The 16,891-nt window shown below is 38.3% G+C and overlaps 1 protein-coding gene and 1 long non-coding RNA gene across 3 annotated transcripts; one reads left to right on the plus strand and one right to left on the minus strand.

Moving 5' to 3' along the window:
- Window positions 1–722: 722 nt before the first annotated feature.
- Window positions 723–13,202, minus strand: LOC116712737 (uncharacterized). Its single transcript, XR_004337650.1, has 3 exons — window positions 13,100–13,202; window positions 7,460–7,573; window positions 723–875 (listed from the first exon to the last, which is right to left on the minus strand). It is a non-coding gene; the product is annotated as an uncharacterized LOC116712737 (long non-coding RNA).
- Window positions 2,660–16,887, plus strand: arhgap22a (Rho GTPase activating protein 22a). 2 transcript variants are annotated; one of them, XM_032552563.1, is made up of 11 exons: window positions 2,660–2,854; window positions 3,094–3,194; window positions 7,482–7,678; window positions 8,436–8,523; window positions 10,538–10,666; window positions 10,781–10,991; window positions 11,089–11,221; window positions 11,311–11,384; window positions 13,557–13,678; window positions 14,058–15,033; window positions 15,119–16,887. In XM_032552563.1, the coding sequence occupies exons 2-11, from the start codon at window positions 3,143–3,145 to the stop codon at window positions 15,336–15,338; spliced, it is 2,202 nt and encodes a 733-aa protein (XP_032408454.1). In that variant the 5' UTR covers window positions 2,660–2,854; window positions 3,094–3,142; the 3' UTR covers window positions 15,339–16,887. The 2 variants fall into 2 exon arrangements, with proteins under 2 accessions (XP_032408454.1, XP_032408455.1); XM_032552564.1 differs by lacking the exons at window positions 2,660–2,854; window positions 3,094–3,194 and adding an exon at window positions 4,407–5,121.
- Window positions 16,888–16,891: the final 4 nt, after the last annotated feature.

Raw genomic sequence — 16,891 nt, forward strand, 5'->3', positions numbered from 1 at the left:
TCTTGGCATGATATCTTACAACCTCAGCATCACATTTGTAGACTCCTCACCATACAACATTAAAATAAGGATACATTTTGGGCAGGATAGCTAAACACCATATGCCAAGAGACAAACTTGTTAGGCTTATTTACATCAACAGAGCTTCTGCAGGCCCCCAGCGCAGGCTTTTTTTTTTGAAGTCTTAATGAGTTCTTAATGAGTAGGTTATCTGTTCCATTTTATACAATTCCCTTACTTTTTGAATCCATAAGTCATAGGAAGGTGGCTCCAACTGCATCCACCTGATTGTAATGCATTTCAGGGCTGCTGTAAAAAGGACATTTAACAGATATACTTTGGCCCGTCCTTGCAAACCATCTGGTATAATACCAAGTAACGCAACTGTAACATTCTTTGGTATAACTTCCGGGAAGATTTGGTTTATAGCCCTGTACACCTCATCCCAAAAGTTTTGAAGTAGTGCATCAATGTTTTGAAACAATAAATGCGTTATAACCATGAAAGTCTGGATACATCTGGGGAAAATGAACAGACGATAAAAAATGTATATACAGAATTAGTTTTTCATTTTATTACCAAAAAACTTTTTGCATTCATCATTCATCAATTTGAAGACATTCGTTCTTGTCTTTTGGTTTTGTTCATTCAGTATTTGTTCATTAGATTTTCCTTTGTTCATTCCTTCATTATCTCCATTTCTTTTTAGTTTTTTTCTCCTGTATTTCTTCTTTGTCCTTTCATTCCTTTGTTCTTTCTTCCTACCTTTTTCTATCCCCACTTTGTTCGAGTCCTTCCTTCCTTTTTTCTCTCTGTAGATGAAGAGGGTCCATTATGCAGGGTCCACATTTCAATGATGACCATTGTAGAATCATCTGCCATACAATCAAGGAAAGTTTTGTATTTATACTTTTAAAAGTAGACTAAGCAGAACAAATATCTCTGGAAATATTTAGATATATTTAGATATTTAGAAATGCAATATTTAGAAAATATTGCATTTATTGAAAAAAAGTAGATTTACCAGCTGACATGCTGATTGTGGTTTACCAAATAACTAACTAAACATTTTTAGTGACATTGTTTACAGGTACTTTTAATGTAATTTTTATTTTTTAAAGAAGGTTTTTATATGAACTGTTGGGTAAACTCCAGACCAAGATGCACTAAGAGACATCTTTCTAATTTCATCTGCTTCAAGACTTTTCTACCCTCACATTTTTTATTTTTTTTGCTCTGGCTAATGGGACGTGCTTTTTTCATGCCTTGAATCAAACACTCATTTCCTACATGTCTCACAGGACCATATTTCCAGATTATAGATGATAGTCCCCACACCCCTCAGAGACTGGTGTGTCTGGACTGTGTGAGTGGCTATGTCACATACGCTGATTTAGTGTCTGCTGTACTGCCTCTCATCCATGTGAAGTGATGAAGCTGAGCACATTTAAGACTGAAACCAAGTACTTTTTATAGTATTTCTCTGTTCATGAATATAGTACTTTGTCAAAGTATTCCTATAACTTGAATGTTTGGGTTTTTTTTCACATTTTGTCAAATTACAGTCACAAACTAGATTTTTTTATGGAGATTTTATGTGATAGAACACAAACTGTAAAGTAGAAAGTGTATGGTTTTTTTCTGTTATTATTGGTGTGGTGTGCATTTTTATTCAACTACCTAAATCTATATTTTGTGAAATAATTTTTCACCTATAATTACATCTTCAAGTCTTTTGGTACATGTATAGCTTTGCCTTTTTAGAGCTTGACATTTTTGTCCTTTTAAAAAGTGGCTCATTCAGATTGGATGGACATGTCATCTGTGAGCAGTAACCTTCATACTATGTCACAGATCTTTAGTTGGATTTACTTCCAGATTTTGAGTGGGCACCTACAACACGCTTAGCATCTTAGATGTATGTGAACAGCTACCACCCTTTGTAAGTCGCAGCCTGTAAGAGATTTTTGGATTGCTCAGTAAGTGGCTCCATCAATCTTCCCATCAATTTCTGACCAACTTACTTTTTCTCTGTGAAAAAAATGATCACCACAGCATGATGCTGCAACTACCATGTATTATGGTGGTGACATAATCTCTAGAACTATCCCTGTCTTAGTGTGGTCCAGGAGGAAAACACTGTCATACTTTTCAGGAGTTTGTCTGCAAAATATTTTGAAAATGTATAATTATTCCACTTCATATTTGTGCTCTACATTGTGTCAGTCTGTTACATAAAATTTAATTAAAGTAGAGGTTTGTAGTTGTAACATGACAAAATGTAAAAGTTCTAGTTGTATGAATACATTTGCAAGTCGTTGACAGTGCAATGTATTTTCTCATTTCAATATTGTGCCTCCTGTGTTTTTCCTAAATTACTGTTTTATTTATGGTGATGTTTTTTATGTGATAGAAATCATGTTTATTAAAATGTATTGTTTTTTAAATACACTTTGTTTCGAGTCTGTCTCATACTTGGTCAAACCTCTCAAATGCTAGACTCTCCTTTTGAATTGTAAAGCATCAGGAGGCAGAGCTTTTTTTTTTAGCTCATCTGGAGCCAGGAGAAGTGTGCAGTAATAACATCAGAGGGAGAAACCCATTATGTAATTTTCTTTCAAGTCATCAGTTTTCACTTCTCCATCAGCGCAGCTCACTTCCTCTGTGGATGATTCAGTGCAGGAACACAGTAGGAGAGCATTTCACGTTTAGATTTTCTTTTTAGTTTTTTATATATACAGATGGGTAACTCCAATCAAAGAGGCTATCTAGAACTATGTGAGCAATCTTGAGCTGCAAACAGAGCCTTTCTTAAGAATAGGAGTTGTCTGGGAAACCCAGCCGAACTGACATGGCAAGTAATCCTCGCATGATCGTCTCTACTTCCTTCTGCTAGAGTCTATTCACATCAGCATTCCTTAGCCACGTGTTATTTGTGTTAATTATGGCGACTATAGTGCTTCTTTCTCTGTGTGAACATCATTTGAGTTTGAGTTGTAGCTTGTTTATAGGCTGGAGAAACACAATGTTGGAAATGACATTATTTGGGCCCTGAGACTAATGGATTTGCATGTGTTTTTGTCGTGGCTTCAGAAATGGCAACATTTGAAAAGGACATAACTGTACAGACGAGCTCAGTGTCATGAAGTCATCCAGAACTCTTCAGATCCGAAAAAATTCAAAACAACAATCAGGTGAGGCACAGAGATTAGTTTGGTTTTGTAAATAATTATATCAGGTAAGGATTTTTGTTGCTTTAGCCTATCTGCTAAAATCAATGGCAATTACTTCACAATAGTTGTATTAGTACTAATTTGCTTTTACTCCTCTCTAAAGCCTTTAATTAGTGTGATTGGTAATTTGTCTTTAATAACTACAAAGTGCTGAAGCCTTAGAAAGCTTTTTGTGCTAACAGCTTCTATGTGCTGCATTTTGTGTGCCAGCCTGATGAAAAACATTTAAACATTTTAACACATCCATTGACAGCAAACCAGAAAGAAACAAGAACATCACTCCCCTGAGTGTTGTGGCTCCGACCACACAGACTACAGAGCGCCTGAGAAGTGTAGCAGTTTTTGTCAGACTGTAAACCTCATCCTGAATGAGTCAGGGTCCTGGCTGTCAGTGATGTACAGAACACATCTCCTACCAAAACTGAGTAGCCCTCTTTTCATGTTCAATTGATGATACAGTTGCACAGAAATATTTTATACAAAAAAATAAATTACAAACAATGTTTGTGGAAATGTCTGTTCTACAAAGCAAAATTTATTTATGGATAACCTTTTTTCCTCGTTCTCTTTGAAATCAAGCTAATAATTGAGTTTTTGACTGCATAGATGATGTGTGGTATGCAAATGAAAGGTAAAGTCTAAAACATGGAGAAAAGAAAAGTAGGAGCTCAAAGAGCAGCGAGTACTGAAATACTTAGTTCATGTTGATTTTGATAAAAATACGTAACATAACTAAAGCCAGTTCTCAACCTAAATCTAAATTCAATTTTTATCTTTGCCATACATAACCGTAGTTTTGTCTTGCTGAGTCACTTTTTTATGTATTTTGTTTGTTTTGTGACAATCTAACCATTTAATTTCCCATCTCAAGATCCTTCTTCTTACTGTGTAAATAAATTGACAAAATGAGCAACAGCGCTGGTCCATTTCAGCCAGTGATGCTCAAGGGAGCTTGGTTGTCAGATCTACAAGTGCTTTGTTGATCTGGAGAAGGTTTATGTCTCCTGAGATCTTTTGAATGGTTTACTGAAAAAGTATGGGATACAGAACTGTTTTAAAGTCTTTGCATTCCTTATATAGGCTTAATTGGTTCTGAAAAAAAGCTAAATACTTGCAAGTTTGAGCTGTTTTCAGTGTGAAATTTAGTTTTTCATTGAGTTTTTCTCTCAATAAAAATTTGGTGAAATAACGACTTTCACCTGAAAAAATCCATCATTCAGATAGCATTGCCTTATACTGAAGTAGTACAGAGAATGCAAAGTGGTCAGTGAGAACAATGTAATGCCATGTCTACTGGTTCTGCAACATTTACTCCTGAGAACGTTGCCCATTAATATAAATATATTGATCTGAGGTTTTACTTCAGGCAAGCATCAGACCAAATCTCCATGGACAGATTACAGGGAGCAGAGGCTATGAAACAGACTGGAGCAAAATTAAGAAATAGGTGACAAGATAGAGGACACATAGTCGGACATATTTATAGAAGGTGAGAAACTGATACTGCAAGTGTGCGGCAAAAGGCGGAGAAACCGATAGGGAGCGAAAAGAGAGGCAGTGGGTTGGGCTTTAGGTATGGGAGAACAACGGCACATCAGGGCAGTGGGACAGAGACGGAATCAGAGAAACGAGAAGAGAGGAGGGAGAGGAGAGTGCATGCTTAAGTGCCTGTAAGTGTGTATGCGTGAGTGGTTGCATGTATCAGTATGAAATCAGAGTGAGATGCCGGGAGAGGATGAGGAGTAACAGGGTGAGGCAGCTGCAAGAGGCGCTAAGTGTGTTTGTGTGTGAGGGTTAGTGTGTGAGGGATGCAGTCATGTCTCTGTGAGAGGGAGCAGCACAGCAACGGTAACCATGCTGAGCCCCAAGATAAAACAGGCACGCCGGGGTAAGCACAATCCCTCCTCCTTTTCTCTTCCTTTTGCTCTCTCTGTCACTCCTGCTTTCTCATGTCTTCCTCTCACTGTCTCTGCAAAGCTCCATCTGTTATGTCTTTATAATATTCCCGGCTGTTAGTGCTTTCATTGATAAAGGCATCAGTGTGAGTGCTTCAATACTATAGTTAAATCTGCACACTATGCTAGTTTGCATCCTAGGTCGTCATTGTAAACTGTAATTTGCAGAGTTTTATTTAATTTTGTTTTCCAAAGTCCTTGAACCTTCAGTTTTTCCCAGTATTCAGTAACAGTTAATATGCTCTACTACAGGGGTGATGTAATCTGCCATGTCTCCCACAATTGATTAAATTATTACCCATCAAATTTGATTTTGCTGTACATGGGTTGTAGTAAACATGGCTGCTGGCAGCCTTCAACAATGCCCTGCACATCCTATGTGTTTTTCAGGGTGTACCCCAGCTGGTTGGTTGCAGCTCTTAACAGGTGACAAATTCTAGATCGGAGCAACTCTTGACTCTCTTCCTCCTCTAAAATCACAACAGCTGACTGTCAAACATAGTCCCTCTAATGCAGAGGAAAATCCATGTATGCGAACAAATGGAAAAAGCAGGCCAGTGTGAATGTGCAGAGATGGATATGGAAGCTGTAAATCAGATGAACAGCTCCTGCCTCAGAAGTTGTAATGAAGCAGAGTATAGATACTTGGTGTGGTCTTCACAGCAGGTGGTTCCTGGATCATTCATGCATGCTGTTTTAAGTGGAGTGGCTTGCAGTTGTTGCCCTTCCTCCTGGCATTTCCATTAAAGTATCTTTACTTTTCATCTGGCTAAAAATGAAAACCCTTGAAGATTTTAAATTCACTAATCGAGCATGCTGCTGAAGTCAGGTCCATGGCAGATGACGCATTTCCATACCCAAAACCGCAGACAGATTTGTAATTTGTAAGATGAAAAAAACTAAAAAAATAAATAAAATAGACAAAAAAGAGAAATTATCACTGCAATCTATCTTTCACACACACCTCACTCATGATGAAAATAACTAACTTTGGAGTTTTCCTTCTTCTACAAAATCTTCCACACTGAAGAGTGTTCATATAAACTCACACTTTCATATGAACTTGCAGTTCACTATGATGTATTCACTGATTGTGAAAAATCAGTTCCTCCTTTAGATTTCCTGTCTCTGTAATGAAGATGTCCAAGATGTGGCCATGTCTGCTATAAATATAGATCATGCTCCGCCTGCTTCTGATGTCAGCATACAGTTTTACTAATGACTGCTCTGTGAACGTTACAGTCTTCTCTCCTCTCAGCATGTATGACACTGCAAAGAAAGGACATCCAGAAAGAGGAGAAACTAAAGTCCAAACACAGAGCTGATATACGAGACTGCATGAGGCGGGAGGGAGAAATGGAAAGAGAGATTTCTGTCCAGGCCCTTACAGATACCTTCCCTGCTGTCCTCAGCAGAATGCAGGATGCAATTAAAAGCAAAAAAAGACGCCATTGATTCCTCCCGTCTCTCCTTCCCTCTCCCACTGCATTCTGCTTATGTCTCTCCATGACTCCCTGGAGATTATTACACTGGCACTGCTTTTTGCTCTAGAGATTCGGCATATAGATGCTAATATATAATCCATACTTGTAATTACTCTGTGCCATGTGAAGAACAATATGATCCAAAGCAGAGGTGTCCTGTCTGCAGTGGTGCAACTCTAAGCTTGTTTATTGGTATTTGAAGGAAACAAATAAAATCTACAAAACATGTAAAGCCTGGATTTCAGTTAAAGGTGTGGTATCTGGCATTGCCCAGATACCCCAGCAAGATTTTATTTGAAAAAAATGTTTTCATTCACTGCACAGTTATATGCTACTCTGTGTTGGTTTATCAGATCAATTCCAAACAAAAGGCATTGAACTTTGTGGTTGTATATCCAGTACCAACGCTATGTCCATTTAAAACAAATGTAGAGAAAATTACACAACTCTACCAACTGAGAAACACAAAGGTCCTTTAAATCAAGGCTAAAATCCCATTTGTTTAGAGTTGCCTTTGTTTAATAAAGAGAGAACATCAATTTTCTCATTTATTACTTTTCTTTATTTTTTCATTAATGTGACATTTCCTTTTTATTTGTTTATTGTGTTATGTTTTTTAGCGTGTTAAGAATTTTATCTGCCTTGTTGCTACAATGGGCTATGCGAAATAGAACTGACTTAATTTAACTTATTCTATAAAAAGTGAAAAAGTTCAAATGGGATGACAATTTCCTCAGGGTACTGTGTCCTTATTGTAATTCTGATTATCTTAATACCTCAATGTTACCTTCATGTTTGTGTCCATGCAGCACGATCCAAGAGCATGGTGCTTGGAGAATTGTCTCGACTCTCCAGGCCTTGCTCTCCTCAGGATCAAGAGAAACCCTTGAAGGCAGGCTGGCTGAAGAGGCAGAGAAGTATCATGAAAAACTGGCAGCTGCGATGGTTTGTCCTGAGGTCTGAAGCTCTGTACTTTTACAAAGACCAAGATGAAAGCAAGGCACAGGTAATAATACCAACAACAAAAAATTCACATGCAGTGGGTACAAACATGATGCACACCACAATTAAAGTGCCTTTTTTAAGTAAAATGTTACGTGTTCCTCATCGTCTGAGCTAAGAAACATGGTTGAAAAAAAAAGATTTTATCTTCCAAACAAAACATCAAGCTTTGGCAACAACAACTCCAAATCCCTTTTCAATGATGTGCTATGGTTTGATAAAAAACAGAAATTGATCTTTTGAGCAACAATATCAAAAGACATATTTGTCAAAAACAATATTCCACGTCAAAAGAATACCATGCTTGCCATGGAAGCACGGTAGGGGACCCACCATGCAATGTGGATCCTAGGAAAGAATACTACAAAAGTCTTAGCAAGTCCTATAACAAGTAGTTTAAGAGTGTACATGCTCATCCAATGTAATACAACAGCTTGATTTTGATTTAAAGTGTTACATACAGTGTTTTGTATTATGTTAAGACCTATTCATTAATAATGCTTTAAGAAACTGGTTTGTCATATAAGAGGATGACTTTTAGCCATCTTACGGTACATCCGGAACCACCCCAGGGATAAGTAGATGAAGAGAAGTTCCCCTGAGTCATTCTTGCTTTAATCTCAATTACCTCTCGCTGTTGGACAGTTGCCCAGCATCCTGTATGCTCACTACTCCACAATGTTTAACATGCACTTCACATTCAAGTCTACCCCTCTGCTTGTCTTTCCCTCTATCTCGCTGCTGTTTCATTTCTCCTACAGGGCTGCATTCCTCTTCAGGGCAGTCAGGTCAATGAGGTCTCAGCCCATCAAGATGAGCCAGGTCGCCATCTTTTTGAAATTGTTCCAGGTGAGTTGGCAGAGTACCATGTCTGTTGTGTAAGGTTGTACAGTAATCCTTATTTAAGGGATACTTGAACAAGGATTCCAACTATCATTTTTCATAATTATTGTTCAAAACACATTTTAAAATATAAATAGAGATATTTGTTTTAAGATTTTATGCGGGATTTGACTTTATTTCAAAAACATCTAAAATTCCACATTCATATGAAGAAACCACGGTTTCAGTTGTTATTGCTATTGCAAAAGGTACTGAAATGGGTAGAATGTGTTTATTTGTATTGCCGGCTACTTAATCTATTCCGCTGAAACATGAATGTGGTTTGTTTTTGACAGCCACAGTAGATGGTCATTGTTGGTATGACATTTATACCTAGTATAAATTATCCCACACAGCAAATCATATTCTTGTCACCAGTAATAATTCTGAAATGACCAGAATACCTCTGGTCATTTATGTTTACAGAGGTATTCATGATTTGCTCAATGATTTCTAAGTCATCCAGGCCATTTGTCAGCTGACCAGGTGATGCTGGTGAATCTTAATTTGCAGAGAAAATTACGTTTTTTCTTTTGTAGCCCCAAAGCGGTGGATCAAGTTTTCTTTGCACATAAGACAAATGGTAAACAGCCTGCCCTTGTGTAGCGCTTTATCAAGTCCAGAGCACCCCAAATGCTTTGCACTACATGCCATGCTCCTTCAGTCAATGTATTTTAACCCTATTTGAAAACATAACAAAATTGATAGTATTTTTAAAATTAAAATTTTCATGGTCTCTGTCTTGTGTTTTACCTTTTGTGCAGCACTATGGTCTACCATATGTATTTTTAACTGCTATATGAATAAATATGGTAAGGTAAGCTACACATGGGCATTTTTTTCGAACTGCATTGCAGCTAATTTGCAAAACAAAATTATTTTTAAACTGTGTAAATGATATTTCTAATTCTACATATTTGTAGTTCGTTCCTATTATTCGTTTCACTTAACACTGGACTAAAACAACAGATGCCTTGCAAGACCTTTGGATCTTTTCCACATATTAGCTGATGCCTTTTTTATGACTTTACACAGGTATGCTTTTGGTTTGTACATGAACTTGAAATAAATATTCCTTTAGTGGTGTATCTTTGCAAGATTCTTACTGTCAAAGTGCACCTTTCCTACCTTTTCCCAATAATTCACAACCTTCCACTAAGTGTAGGTTTCAGATTGCCTCACAGTGGCATGAAAACCACACGCTTTTCTATGTGATTTTGGTAAATTGCATACAAAAGCACAGAAATTGTGCTTAGAAAGTAATTTGTAAAATGTGGGTTTATATTTGCAAAATCCCTCCCAATTTTAATATAGGAAATGCAGCCAGTGTTTGCATTATGGAGATAGTAGAGTGAGAAAATACAGAGGGCAGATTCCTGGACAGAAAGAACTGAGTGAGAGGCATGATGCAGTAGCTGCTGCTGTCTCCAGGGAACACAACCCTTTCTAGGTTGGTTCCCCTACACACAAAGCACACTATAAACCGCAATGCAGGGCATAACAATAAGTGCACATAATCATATGTAAAAATCCAATTCCCGAAAGCCTATGTTGGACTGCCGTACCACTAATAATAAAATGTTATGCCTGTATTCCAAATTTTGTTTTATTTTCTTTCTAAAGTTAGGTAGTCCTTTATGTTCACAAAGCCACTTGAAGGGAAGTCAAAGCTGTCGTGAGATAAAACAAATGCCAAAGCGAAATGTCAAACAGGATGATCTCCTGCTGACTGAACTAACAAGAAAGAGACTGAGCTCATGCCATGCTTTGTACTTTACATGGGCACTTGGTTTTCAAAGGTTATTGAAAACACTGGTACTGATAATTATTGATTGACTGATAACTTAGTATTAGTCTTTTACATAAAATCCCAAAAATGGAGTGGGTGGTAGAAGTGTGATAAAATGTTCAAGAGGCATAAAAAGTGTTAGGAACTGTATCTCATTTTATCTTTTTTATTCACTCTAATCTGTGTTTTCAGGGGGAGCTGGAGAAAAGGATCGTAGTAACGCAGGTCATGAATCGTTCCTGCTAATGGCCAACTCACAGAGTGACATGGAAGAATGGGTCAGAGCCATACGCAGAGCCATCTGGGCTCCACTTGGTGGAGGTGTGATTACTTCAACACACATTTCTATTAATCCACTAAACAACACTCTTTTGGAGTGCGCAGAACAGAAAATATAAATCTATTCGCTTAGTTTTTTGTGTTGTGTGACTGCAGGTGTTTTCGGTCAGCATCTACAGGCGATAATGTCATATGAGTCACAGTGTGGCCCTCAGCGAGTGGTCCCCGTGTTAGTCGAAATGTGTGCGAGCTTTATACGTGAACAAGGACTCAAGGAGGAGGGTCTTTTCAGAGCACCTGGGCAAACAAATCATGTTCGAGAACTGCAGGATGTTTTTGACCGTGGCGAAATCCCTGTTTTCGACAGGTGAGAGAGCAGAAGAGGTCATATTATGCGTACAACATGTTATTCCATTATGCATGTTAGTTGTTATTTTAAAATGTACACCATTTTCCCCCTACAGTTCCACAGACGTCCACACAGTGGCATCACTGTTAAAGCTGTACATACGAGAGCTGCCAGAGCCTATAATCCCATTTTCCAAATACACACAGTTTCTATCCTGTGCTCAGCTTCTTAGCAAGGACAAAGAAACGGTACAATTCTCATTTGAACTCTTTTCATCTTATTGTTTCAACGTTTTCCTGGACATGAACATGTCATTTGGTTGATTCTTTTGTTAAAGGCCATCACAGAGCTAAGTAAACAGGTGAAATCCCTCCCTCAGGTCAACTACAACCTCTTGAAATACATCTGCAAGTAAGTTTAACTTATGCATCTGTGAAAGTATTTTGTTGTGATTGCAATAGTCTTGTTGCCACTTTATGATTTAGAAATCTGAGAAATTACTTTCATTCACACCCACATCATTGTCACCAGAGGACATCATTGACTTCATGATGTCTATTATGTATTCTGAATCACTAAATAACAGGCTGAGCCCACACACACCAACCACATAACTCAACCCTTCTTTCAACAGCTGTAGCAGAAACAATGGCCTTAACATTTCTGAAATAATTTTGATTCTGCCAGCCACTTCGTGTATAATACCAATCACAAAAAGACTCAGGTTTTGTTGAAAAACTAAGTCCAGAATTCATCATTTTAAAGCTTTGAGCCACATAAGGGATCTATAAGTTATATTTTAAAATGCTAACATCAGCAAACATACAAACAGAAACTACACTGCCTGGCCAAAAAAAAAGTCGCCACCTGGATTTAACTAAGCAAATAGGTAAAAGCCTCCTATTGGATAAGTACTGCATAGGCAATTATCTTTCAGCTGGCAACAAGTTATTTAACCCCAGCTGATGCAATGAGTAACTCCTCATTTCTTAAACAACCATGGCAAAAGACACATCCTGTGGTCGTGGAAAAGACGTTAGTCTGTTTAAGAAGGGTCAAATCATTGGCATGCATCAAGCAGAGAAAACATCTAAGGAGATTGCAGAAACTACTAGAATTGGGTTAAGAACTGTCCAACGCATCATTAAAAACTGGAAGGATGGTGGGGAACCATCGTCTTCCAGGAAGAAATGTGGTCGGAAAAAAATCCTGAATGATCGTGATCGGCGATTACTTAAACGTTTGGTCAAATCAAATCGAAGAAAAACAACAGCAGAACTCAGGAGTATGTTTAATTGTGAACGCAAAAGCATTTTCACACGCATAATGCGAAGGGAACTCAAGGGGTTGGGACTGAACAGCTGTGTAGCCGTAAGAAAACCTCTAATCAGTAAGGCTAACCAGAAAAAAAGGCTTCAGTTTGCTAGGGAGCACAAAGATTGGACTCTGGAGGAATGGAAGAGGGTCATGTGGTCTGATGAGTCCAGATTTACCCTGTTCCAGAGTGATGGGCGCATCAGGGTAAGAAGAGAGGCAGGTGAAGTGATGCACCCATCATGCCTAGTGCCTACTGTACAAGCCTGTGGGGGCAGTGCTATGATCTGGGGTTGCTGCAGTTGGTCAGGTCTAGGTTCAGCAACATTGTGTGCCCAAAGAATGAGGTCAGCTGACTACCTGAATATACTGAATTAGGTTATTCCATCAATGGATTTTGTCTTCCCAAATGGAACGGGCATATTCCAAGATGACAATGCCAGGATTCATCGGGCTCACATTGTGAAAGAGTGGTTCAGGGAGCATGAGACATCTTTTTCACACATGGATTGGCCACCACAGAGTCCAGACCTTAACCCCATTGAGAATCTTTGGGATGTGCTGGAGAAGGCTTTGCGCAGTGGTCAGACTCTCCCATCATCAATACAAGATCTTGGTGAAAGATTAATGCAACACTGGATGGAAATAAATCTTGTGACACTGCAGAAGCTTATTGAAACAATGCCACAGCGAATGCGGGCTGTAATCAAAGCTAAAGGCGGTCCAACAAAATATTAGAGAGTGTGACCATTTTTTGGTGGCGACTTTTTTTTTGGCCAGGCAGTGTAGCTTATACAAAAGACGTTACTCACCTTAGCTGTTATGCTAGCTTTGAACTGAACGCTTCAAACAGTATGTTAGCTAACAGTAGCTAATTACTGCTATCACCTTCTATGTTATCTGCAGCTTACGTTCAGATGTGAGTTAAAATGGTAAAATTAGCATGCTAGCTTTCCTTATAAAACACTGGTGAGGTAACCTACAAATGTCTAGGTTGCTACTAAGATTAGCCAACCATGCAACAGCTGTTACAAACTGCATTGTACAGCTATGATTCAAATATAGGCCTATGCCATTGTGCTTACTGTTGCAGCTATATATACTCTGATGTCACGCACAAAAGACATCAGAGTATTCTTGATTGGTTATTTATCAATAGCTAAAATATTGTGGTTAGCTAATAAGCAGTTTTGGTGTGTTGATTAACAGTTGCATACAGTAAACATTAACTAATGCTATATACTGCTGTTCTTCTGGTTATCTTTTCAGGTTTTTGGATGAGGTTCAGTTGCAGTCCATTGACAATAAGATGAGCGTTCAGAACTTGGCCACCGTTTTTGGACCTAATATTCTTCGGCCAAGAGTGGAAGATCCTGTTACAATGATGGAAGGTTGGAGATTATTTAGCATAAGCTACACAAATCCGGCTTACCATTATGACCACTGACAGGTTGCATAATTATCTGTTCTTTATGGCACCTGTTATTGGGTGGGCACATATTTTGTACTCAAAGTTGATGTGCTAGCAACAAATGTTGTCCAAGAGACAAACAAATTGTGGTGAACTGGCAATAGGTGTATGGGCAGCCAAACCACATTATTGTAAGTAGTGAACATAGACTACACCTGAGGTGTCAGGACTGTTTTTGCAACAAAAGGTTTAGGAAGTTGGTCATAATGTGATGCCTGATATGTGAAAGCCAATTTGTATCTTTTTAACACCTTCCATTTAATGCTCACTCAAGTATTGGTATTTTCTAATGTATCTAGGAAGTTCCCAAGTGCAACATTTGATGACTGTCCTGATCAGTGAACACTTGCGACTATACCCAAATGAGGATTCCAAAACTGACATCAAATCTCTCCCACCCCAACATGAGCTCAAACGATCCAAAGTACAATGGGTTTCACAAGAAGAAACTGACCTACCAAATACTACAAGTGTAAACTCTACAAATCTCAAAGAAAACCACACACCTTCCAGTGTTTTGATGGACAGTGAGCTGCCTACATCAAATCCTCTTGCATGTGAGAAGGATGAGAACAGCCAGTCTAAGGGCAATGATGTAAACACATTGAATGAAAAAGCAGATGAAAAAGAAAATATCAAAACTGAAGGGGAAAGCGAAGTTGCTGTTAGCCCAAGCAAACAGGCCAAAGCTCTACCTTCATGGAGGTGCTCCTTCAAGGGCAATGTAGTCTCTGGAGGGTCAAAGGGGAAAATGGGAGGCTCAGCAGGGGACGTGTCGGCATCTGGTGGGAGCAACTGGCTGATGAATGGCCTGTCATCCCTCCGAGCACATAGACGCACGACCTCGTCCGGTGAAAGAATGAAAGACTCTACATTGTCTCTTAAGGATTCAACCCAGTCTCTTAAAGAAACCACTCTACAACTCAAGGACACACAAAGAGACTATGACCTAGAATCCCCTCAAACATCCCACTCTCACAGAGTTCTCCACAAATCTCACAGACTCTCTGCCTATGACAATGTAGCTCCTTCCAGCCTAAGCCTGCCTACTGACACTTCGTCTATCTGGACACCCTTTAAGATCTCGCTGTTGGACACAGAAGGAAGCAATAAGTCAACAAAGCTAGAACAAGATGAAGAGAGAAACACTGAGGTGAGAAACGGAACAAATGATGAGGAAGTTGCAGGAACAAATGAAGAAATCCCAAACAAGCTGACCCAACTAAAGCAGGAGCTGAAAACACAGAAAGTGAACTATGAAACCCGCATTCGCAAGTAAGACTTATCAATTTATACTGACTTACTCAAATAGCCGATTCAATTTGCTAAATTAATAATGCATCTTTCTCTCTTCTTTGAGGCTGGAGGAGTCCTGTTCGAAATACCAGTGCCAGGTAAGCCGCCTCGAAGAGGACCTGGACCAGGAGAGGAAGAAGTGTCACATGTTGGAGATCCGACTCAGGAATTCAGAGCGGGCACATCAGGATGCAGAAAACCGAAACATTCTCCTCCAGAGAGAAATGGAGGAATTCTTTAAGACTTTTGGAGATCTAACAACAGGAGCAGCAAGGACCAACTAGACCTGACCAAACTGCCTTTATTTGGTCCTGCAGGCACTCAGTTACTGGGAGGACCAACCAGTCTCAAAACTTTTTAGAAAACATACCTCTAGTGCAATGCTGATAGCCATGTTTTCCACTTCAGTATGGCTGTCCTGTGCCTACGCGGACCAGTACTGGTGCCAAACAAGAACTTCCCTGGACCAAGAACGAATTTTGTCATTCCATAAAATATATCTCAAGAATACAGTCTAAATTTCTGCCTGAATGACAAGGAATCCTAAAGTGCTGTAGCATTACCATTCATACAATTTTAAGTCCTGTTTCATCTTGACTTCGAATGACAGAAAAATGTAAAACTTTAACAGTAACTTTCTTAGTTGGGTGATTTCAGATTTAAAGGTCAAAAGCCACTCAGCTAGCCTTTCAAAAAATCACGCCACTTGAGAATGGCTTTGTTGACAGTGTTTGTCCAACTCTAAGTAGACTGCTACATCATACAATAGGTACTAGATAGCATTTTTTATTTCTTCAAATTGTACCTGCACTAATGCTAAGAGAAGTTGTGAAAGACTGTTTTGGCAGCATTACCTTTTAAACAATATCCTAGTGCATCACAATAAATTATAATATCACCAAAAGGGTAATTCTATTCAAAACTTTTAACTCATTAAACACAGAGAAATATGCAGTATTTCAAGTGTTCATTTCTGATATATTTGATAACGGCTCACACAAACCCAAAATTCACATTCTCAAAAATTTTATATTACATATGACAATAAGAAGAATGTTTAATAGGAAAATTTCTGCATACTGAAACTGTCTGTTATTATGCAATATATGGACTCAATACATGACTTGTGTTCCTTGTGCATGAATACTACCTCCCAGGGCTGTGTTTTGGTTCATCTTTTTCTACTGAACCATTTCTTCCACTCAACTTTCCTGAATGAAAGCTTGTCATCAGTCAGACAAAATGACAATTTCTCTATGAAAACCTTTTTAAAAATGTGTCTAAAATAATTTAATTTTATAGAAAATGTGAGTTATTAAAGCTTTAAGCTGTTCAAAATGAATAGAAATGAATGCTTGAAATATATGACTTTGCATGTTCACATTGGATTCACATTTTAAAATCAGTTACTCAAATAAATTAACTTTTCAAAGTCAATTAATTTATTGAGATGCACCCAAATGTGAGTAAAATCTTACTGAAGGTAGTGCCTGACTTGTAATGAAAGAACAGATGACTCAGGACGACTCTCATAATCTACAAAGTGCATTTAGGGAGATGGTACTAAAGGGTTAAAAGCTGGAGCCATTGAGAATCTGAGCCATGAAACATATCCAGAGCTCACCATGGCAGAGATTGGAAAAGAAGCACTTTATGATGCTCAGAAAACTCATCTTCAGTCAAATGCAGACTAATTCAAAAACTATATTACTTAAAACAGAAACAAAATGGATATGAATATCCCCAAATCCGATGTACATTACGTACTAGATGTCTTCTAGCTTGAAATAAATAATGTGAAACAAAATAAAATCTTCTTTTCTTTTGTTTTCAGTCA

This window comes from Xiphophorus hellerii, chromosome 22, assembly GCF_003331165.1.
Source record: "Xiphophorus hellerii strain 12219 chromosome 22, Xiphophorus_hellerii-4.1, whole genome shotgun sequence".
NCBI classification, from domain to species: domain Eukaryota; kingdom Metazoa; phylum Chordata; class Actinopteri; order Cyprinodontiformes; family Poeciliidae; genus Xiphophorus; species Xiphophorus hellerii.